The sequence below is a fragment of the Dysidea avara genome, chromosome 4, assembly GCF_963678975.1.
Source record: "Dysidea avara chromosome 4, odDysAvar1.4, whole genome shotgun sequence".
NCBI classification, from domain to species: domain Eukaryota; kingdom Metazoa; phylum Porifera; class Demospongiae; order Dictyoceratida; family Dysideidae; genus Dysidea; species Dysidea avara.
The window spans coordinates 35,962,254-35,971,376 of record NC_089275.1 but is presented as its reverse complement, the minus strand read 5'-3'; the positions used below and the strand labels follow the sequence as shown (position 1 = coordinate 35,971,376).

Genomic DNA, 9,123 nt, shown 5'->3' with positions numbered 1-9,123 from the left:
ATGAAAACCTAATGAAAAATTACCACTGAAAACTCTGTGAAATGCTTTTCATGGACTTTTCATTGGTAACTTTTCATTGGTTTTTCATTAATTAAAATGCTATGAAAATAAAATTTTATTGGGACCACCTAATGAAAACTTCACTTTTCACAGGTTGAAAATTTTTTCCATTGGATTTTCATGGACAAAATGTCCAGTAGTGACTGTGCTGTAGCTATGTATACAGTTACATGTAGGGAAAAATAAAAATTTTATATTTGAGTAGGGATCGAAAGAAATGGAAATAAGAGAGGCCATCTACACCTACAGCTATATTAGTGGACATTTCATTCCTACTTCATGGCTGTGCATGACTGAAGTGGAATGTCCACTAGTATAGCTGCAGGTGTAGATAACCTCTGTTGTTTTCTCACTTTTTATTCTATGATCCCTACTCAAATATTAAATTTCTCATTACATATGTTTGATTTTTTTTTTGTGACATGACTAATGCAATGGAGAAAAATGATTCCAGCCAGACATACAGTAATGTGTGCCCCTACTATCAATTACTGGAAAGTGTTGTGGCCATTTTTGCTTTGTTTCCAGCTTTGTTCCACCCATTATTATATTAATACAACATTACAAATAAAGAAATTACAGTAACAAGAAGCACCTCTGCAACCAAACCAGTCACTATAGAAATTGCACGATTAAACATGCACTCCAACTGTCAATTACTCAGATACAAATGGCCATTCCGCTTCATTTTCATGTATGTGCGATCTACCTGTTATACAGCATTGCAAACACAGAACAGTACGAGAAGGGCCTCAATCCAGTCACTATGTAAATTACGGACAATTCTTGTGACAACCAGCTGCACTGAAGCCACATTACTGTGAATCAAAAACTACGCAGTAGTGGAGAAAGAAAGGAGTACAAATGTAAGTCCATGATGTATGCATTTTAGCTGTTACGGTTGGCGAAAATGCATGTTTGGGGTGGAAACGACATCGAAAAAGAAATCAGGGGGGTAATTTTGGTCAAAAAAGCTCAAACCTTCATGATCCCTACTGTACAGTTCTACCTTACTGTATGATTTTGGCCAATATATGTGACCAGATTTTACAAAACCGATCCAAATCGCACATCAGGCAAAATCGAACTAACACCTCCACTGGATAGCTACACTATTGTCCTAGTAGTTTTGACACTCAGTACCACTCAAACTACTCGAGGCTGGTTTCAACAGACATCTTTTCTGGGTGGTGTGTAGAGCTCGACTGGCAGTTTTAGGCCTTGAGAAGGACCTGGCTTGGCAAGAACCAGTGGTTTACTGGTGGACAGCCTGATAATGTTGGCCAGATGTTTCTCTGTGGATTTTGCTACATATCAGCCATTAAGGAGCCAGCACAGCCCAGTAATCTCGTCTCTATACTCCATTTGTGGTCTGCCTCCATTTTGAGGTCTAACGCTTGCCCACCCCGCCACCCCCCACCCTCCACCCCTTTGTGAGCACTCGTGATACTACTTCACTCGTTCAACTGCTCAGATTTTCTATCTTATTTAGCGGGAAACTCTACAAGCAGCTACAAGTACTGGAAGTGGCTTGAAAGGTAATATATTGATTCATCTTTTGTGTAAATTTCATACGCGTGCTTGCTATCCTTGGAGAGTTATGCTGGCTTGAATTCTTTAAAACTGTTTATCTCGGAACTTCTAATGTGCGATTTGGATCGTTTTTCCAAAATCCAGTCTCATATTATGCTACATTTTAACTGTATAGAAGTGATAAAAGCACTTCAAAGTACTCCCAGTCCTACTAAACCAGTCGAAACTCCTAAGGAACAAAAGACTACTGGATCTGATAAAGACTCTCACAAGGATGGTCCTCCCAAGATGACACTACCTGATCATCCAGCATGTATGTAATAATCGTTACATGTTGTGTGTATAGTAACATTTCTCCTCTCCATGTAGTATTGATGATTCCTAAACCAGCTAATTTATTTGATGCATGGCAAATGGATCCTGATAGTGAAGGTATGTGCTTTTAATGATACCTAAAGTGTTAATGTGACCTACTGTAGCTATAGGATATTAATATTCACTTGGTTATGTATGCATACTTAATATACAGTAATTGCATATATTATACTATACGCTGTGTGCATTGTGTACTTGCACTTACTGTATGCATCATACAGTACGGTACGTAGTACCTTATAGTGGACAATTAAGGTTTGAACCTTCCCACAATAAAATCATTGATCATAAACAGCCTCACAATACCTTCATGGCACATTGGCAATAACTGGGTAGACAGAACCAGACCCAAAAGTGTAGTGTTACCTGAATGCGGTTAAATGCTACAACTATTTTTCAGTGGAATTTTCTACTGACTGACTAACTGCCTGATGCCTTCAGACAAGTGTAACTCGAGAGTGGCTAAGGCTTATGTACAGGCTTGTTTGTTTTGCTGTTACATGTTGCTTCAGCTCAACAGGTGCATGCCACACATGTGTACAATGTACACACACACACACACACACACACACACACACACACACACACACACACACACACACACACACACACACACACACACACACACACACACACACACACACACACATCATGAAGTTACCTTTGTCTTCCTTTGTGTCCAATTTCTTTTCGCTGGCATCACCAAGGTGCTAATTTGCAGTAATGCATCCTGCGCTGACTAGCTATCATGTTTATACCAGGAAATTGTTAGTATTTTCCATAGTGACTGGAATGCTTGCAAAGATGCTTTCTTATGTACTTGTAATGGTATCAACATAGTATTACAGTATATGTAGCTGCATAATGGCCACTTCACTTTTCAGTAAGTGATAGTTGGGGTACCTGTTTAGACGCAAAGTTTATTTTGATACATCTGCTGCTATTCTTTCTGGTATGCATGGGTCCACCAGTCATTGTACGTAATTGTGTTGCAAGACAAGTACTGGAAATTAGTGATCACAGATATAAACTAGGGAAACTGCCTACACCTGTAAATATATATATATTAAGTGAACATTTCAGTCATGGCTGTAGAGATTACAATAGTAGAGCGGCTTGGTGAAAAAATTGCTTTTTGATAAAAGCACCAAACTTGGTATAACATTTGCCATATTATTTCATATTACCGTAGATACAGTGCCATTCAAATTACCAATCGTATCATGCTCAAAGAACCTGAAAAGTAAAATGAATAGAAAATGTATCAGGGTTAGGGAAGCCATAAAAGTTCCATGAGCTGGCTCAATTGTAAATATGCTGAAACTTTACATCTGAATAGACAAGCCAGAGATGGTCATATCCAAAAGCTGATTAAGAGAGGTATCCATCCAGGTCATTAGCTTGTCATGTTAAGAAGCACAAATCATGGTATATAAAGCCATAGATGTGCAATATATTGTTTCTATTGGACCATACCTGTAAGGTTCCATTAGAAGTGTTTATGGTTATTTTACCACATTTTCAGATTACACCTGTAAATTGGAGATACATATAAGCAAAAACAAAGATCTTGAAGACACTTGTATGGTTTTCAGACCAGCTAGGAAAAGGGTTTATAACCTACATAGTTTAAAAGTTTCAAAATATGCCCAAAGGCAATGATTTTGATGTGGCACCATATCTCAAATGATTTAGTATACCTTACTCAACTTTCACAGAAAATTTGGTGCTTTTATCACAAAGTGAACAATTTCATCAAAATTTGTTGCTTAGCCGCTCTACTACAACGTACTAAACAATGGTTACTGTATTTTTGGCATCTGTACTCAGCATTAACAGCTCTAAAGAAATGCTATCCAATAATGATTGACAAATTGCCATCTAATCATTTCACTACACTACTAAGGCTACAAGACCTTGCTACTCTACCAGAGAAGATCGTGGAGAACATCGTTCATTTACCTAGTGCAGAAGTTGGTAATAAGATGATTGTGGACTACCTTGTTGGACTGGTGCACACTGAAGACCATGTCATCCTATTTTGTGTTTTAGCTGAGAGGATGTTGGGAGAATTTGACAATTGCATTTGTATCCTTAACTTAAGAAACAGTAAGACTTTCAGCTCATATATGCACATAAATTCATGCAAAGTACACATAAAGTTATACGTATGTACGTATTTATTTAGCAGTACTGATGTCCTGCAAATTGAACACTAGTAACATCCTAACAGTGACTGAGGAAGGTGAGGTTGCTCATGCAGTGAGGCCTGATGAAAAGAGAGAAGAATTACCGGATACTACTCATCAAGGAAAAGTAAAACTTTTGTACCATTTGTTAACAGATAATCATTTCATATAAATTGTGAAACACACACACACCACAGAACTTGTATACAGTGTACTCTTTGATTCAAGCATAAAAGAGTATACTGTATACATACATACATACGTACTTATTTTATAGCATTAATTTACAAGTAAAGCACCTGTTTACCTCCTTGTATCACACAATCACCTGAAACTGCCTCCTCCACCACTTTTGTATTTACTAAGTGTCTCAAAAGAATCGCCATCGTACTCATTTGTATTTGTTTTTCAAATAATTCTATATACTCAATAGTCAGTGTTGAAACTATTAATGCTGGCCAATGATTTATCGCTGCCACAAACTACAGCTTGACTGACTATTACCAATAGCTTGTCAATGACTCTATACGTAACTACAGATTATGCATGTCTCCAGGTGAGACTCCCATCTAAATCAAACATCTATGCCCTTCACCAAGTAAAATGTTCATTGTTCTTACTGCATTTGTATATACATACATATGTTTACAGGAGGATGTACCTAATATAACATCTATAAGGAAACGTTACAGAAACCAGGACTACTGTCAACCTTATTTACATGAAAGTGGCAATATGGCAGGATTCAAACAATGCATAACAATTAATTCAGATGGAGGGAAATATGACGAGATGGTGAAAGCGGTTGCAATGGAAACTCCAAAGGTTACAGATGAAGAAACACTGGAAACTAAAGAAAATGGACTACAATCAATAATAGCCTTCTTTAGGAAAGATTCACACAAAGAGCTATCTTTCAATTTACATGACTCTCCGGATGATCAAAAACCCAAACAATATTATGTTGATTGTATTGAAATTCTCTTCAAGGAATGCACCACTAGTGGAGGTAATACCTACATCATGTACATGTGTTATACAATCCACCCACATTTGCACATTTAGCCTGCCTGTTCTCTATATTGACTAAATTGTTCTCAGTCAGCCTTTCACAAACTTTATGTAGCTCTGTATGGAATATTGGAATATTCTCCCAGAATTTTGACCATTTTCAAGAATTCTGGCCATGAATTAGACTATCCTGCAGTGTTATTCAGTTATATTTGCAGTAAGGAAAGAACACTATTCATTCCACATCATGTGTCTGGTTGCCATACCTTTCATCAGCTGTTCCCTTTTAGTGCTGTATAGTTAAATGGTAAGGGCTGACAGCATACTTATTATTATTATTATTATTAGCACTTTATAAGAGCAGTTTTTATTTGATATACTGAATATTTGCTGCACTTAAAAGCTGCTTTATGCTACCAATGCTGCCTTCAATTAGTGGCCACCCTTGAATAGTAGCTGCATCAATTGTTGACTAGGTTAATAGTAGCCGAAGCATTTATAACCAAGTAAGTAATGTGGTACTCTAATAGAGCAGTCACTTACTCTAATACAGCAGTCAGAGAATACTTATTTACTCTAATAAAACAATCAGCTCTTGAGCGTAATCTTAATTTAAAAAACATACGTTTGAGCATAATAGGCTTCATTTTTGAGCATTAATCAAGTATAATAGGCTACTATTTCAAAGCATACTTGTCTTAAGCTTAGCCCTTATAAGGCTTACAGATTATGATAAAATACTCTAGTGGAACAGTCATTTTGGCATTTGTTTAATTAACGTTTGAATAATCAACTCTATGTATCTGAAGCAAAGTAAAATATAATTAAAAGATGGTACAGTACAATTAAAGATGTACAAAGTTGGTTCCATCATTTTTAGGAACCCTTGGTAATTTGGTTTCTTTTTACATTGACAGCAACAACTGGTGGTACAGGACAATAGGTAATGTGAAACTTACATTCACTAAATGATTTAGAGAGAGGACAAAAAAAAAACTTGGAAAGTTTTTAAAAGATGGAGTATGCAATAGTGCTGTCAAGTATACTCTAACAGAGCATTGAGACTCTATTTGAAATAATTGAGACTCTAATACAGATTAATTAAAGTGGGTATGGTTTCTCTTGTTCAAAAATGGTGCAGAATCTCAAATATCATCAGTGTTTCCACTTCTATTAGGAAAGCATATAGTTACAGACCAGACATTTACATGGTAAAGTAGGCCTTGCAAAACAGTGTGCACTTATACTGCTACGTATTCTACTGTTGTGGCCATACTGAATGAACTGTATCTCACTTTGGCAAAAATATGGCCTTTGATACTTTTAAATTGTCGTTAGAAATTTTAATATAAATTTTGTGCATATTTTGTCATTGTGCACATATCCTCTAGTTGTTTCCCTGATGTTACAAAGCAGTTTTATTACTGTACTAATTTATTCATGACATTACATTATTGCCTTCTGTAAAATTTTGAACCATCAAGGTCTCTCAGCAGTTGGGGGTTCTGTCCTCAGACCCCCATATGTCACTTATTGCTTATGATGTGTTTCATACCCTTGCCCCCACCCGCTACTGAATATGTCTCACTAGTCTGGCACCGCCGACCCTGTTTTAGTCGCCTATAAGTGCCCCCAAAAAATAGGGTCTGGTCTGTCTAGAATCTAGGACTTGTGCCACTGTTACCGAAAACTGGTGTGTCCAATCCAATCATTGCAGTATTGCCAATTATATACATTGTGGCTGCACGACGTGAGTCAATACTGGGACAAAAGTCACGAAACGAAAGTTACATGAGTTGTTTTTGTGTCAGGATGAATATACGTATAAACCAGGGACAATTTTCCATTTAACATTCGTGTGTGATAGATGCTTTCCTTTGAAAAGTAGAAATATTGCCTTCACAGCCTAAACATCAACCGCCCATAGATAGTATCTGATTGAAATCCCTAAAGCATCACTGTTGTGATTGGGTTCTTTGCTATTCGTCATTTCTTACTATATACACGAACCACAGTGTAATTATGCGTTCCTAAGCACAAGTCCTGAATGCTAGACAGACTAGACCCTATTTTTTGGGGCGCTTATAAGCACCTAAAATAGAGTCGGCAGCATCAGACTAATGTCTCACTACCTAATTAAATTTGATCATTATGATATTGTGCAAGTTTTAATCTGTAAGTAATATACTAACTTTATGTAGTAAGCATAGAGGAAGGTGGCTATTAACCTATATTTGGGAAATGGCTTTACTCCTAAGACTGAGATACACCATTGGAACATGTATCCTTCTCTAATATAACAGTCAGGTTCCAGTAAGATTGTAGTGAATAATTGAATCCCACCCACATTGGTGTACGGTACATTAATATTCCTGATATGAAACATATACCTAACAATAAGTCAGTACTGTTGTTCAAAACCCACTTTAAATAATCTTATAATAATTTGTGTGCACTTAATCAAGGTGGCATACATAGATGCAATTTCATAATGTTTTATTTATTGATTTAGTAACTATATATTACACTGGATACGGAGAAGAAGGTACTGGCAATTGGTGCTTCAAAGATGGAACAATTAGTTTTCAAGAAATATTCACCTTGTACCAAAAATACCTCACTGGGAAGATACTATGCATCTTTACTGACTGTAGCTACTCAGGTCAGTGGGTAGTAGAGTGTGCTAAGTGTTTGGATGAGATGGGGATTGAAGCTTGTGGTCATCAGACCAGGAAAGAAGGAATATTCATCAAGGTGTATGCATCATGCCAGCCTGATCAAAGGGCCACGATAGATGATTTTGTGACCAAGAAGGCAGTCTATTATAATGATGACGATGATTCCATTTGGTTATACAACAGCAAAAAGCTTTCAGACACTCAGACTACCTGTGGATGTGATTTTACAAAGATTAAATGTCTTCAACTAGATGGTCCTAAAGCACCATGTCAGCTGTCTGAAATACCAGCTAAATGCTCCTGGAATTGGAAAGAATTAGTGGCTCCTGATTGTAGGCCAGGATCACGTATATTCACTGTACGTGGTAATGATGGAGGCCGGAAAGCCTGGCATTTAGTTCTTGTGGAAAGGAAGTTACTTGAAAGCTTCCGTGAAGCAGTTGCAACAGGCAATATTGATGTTGCCAAATTTGGATATGTTATTAAGAGTGGTTGGGGCAAAGATCCACCTGGTGATGTGCTCAAAAATGTTGAATTGTATAGTCCAAATAGTTAGTAGCATGTGTGTGTGCTATTTACATAGGTTTAGTGTGATATATCAAACTTAATGCTATAGCTACTGCATGTGATACATAACCAGCTATTTGAGCAATATGTATGCACATGCATGCATGACATTAAAGAATTTACTTGATAATTGATATTGACTGCTTTCAATAGGGAATTTGGGACTGGAGTTCCACACTATCCAATGGCACAGCTAAGATCAGATAAGAGCACTAAAATAAGGGCATACACAGGTGCAGATAAGCTAGCTAGGCTACAAACATTTAATTACAATGTTGATTTTGTAAAGAGGAGCTATAGTACTAAGTAAAACTAAAACCTCATATTGGAATATGAGTTCACGTTATTTACAGTAGTGTGGTGTAGTCTAGCCACTTGCACCTTGTGACACTATATCAGGCTCCTGATACAGTATACTGCCAGCTCCTTGTACATGTGGGCATACACATTATTTAGATCCTGACACTTCACCAACAAGATGATAATCAGGACACCAGACCAATAAGGCTCCTTGATAGTTAAGTCCAACACTAGTACTTGTCCACACATATTTATACTATAGGATACCATGACAATCTAGAAACATATTTGTATCCATGGTCCCATCCGTATAGTGTACATGTAAGGAGAAAACCGTCATTATTGATGAATAACATAGTTTAGCTCTTTCAACACTAGATTTGGTTCATTCGCAAAGTTGGTTCACCATA

At 37.0% G+C, this 9,123-nt stretch overlaps 1 protein-coding gene across 1 annotated transcript in view; it reads left to right on the top strand.

Moving 5' to 3' along the window:
• Positions 1 to 8,553, top strand: part of LOC136253804 (uncharacterized) — a 17,401-nt gene extending 8,848 nt beyond the window's left edge. Inside the window, exons 10-15 of the mRNA XM_066046462.1 lie at positions 1,769 to 1,906; positions 1,963 to 2,025; positions 3,799 to 4,077; positions 4,157 to 4,284; positions 4,809 to 5,166; positions 7,681 to 8,553. Of these exons, the coding sequence (XP_065902534.1) occupies positions 1,769 to 1,906; positions 1,963 to 2,025; positions 3,799 to 4,077; positions 4,157 to 4,284; positions 4,809 to 5,166; positions 7,681 to 8,402 (1,688 nt within the window). The 3' untranslated portion in view covers positions 8,403 to 8,553. The remainder of the gene's footprint in view (positions 1 to 1,768; positions 1,907 to 1,962; positions 2,026 to 3,798; positions 4,078 to 4,156; positions 4,285 to 4,808; positions 5,167 to 7,680) is intronic.
• Positions 8,554 to 9,123: the final 570 nt, after the last annotated feature.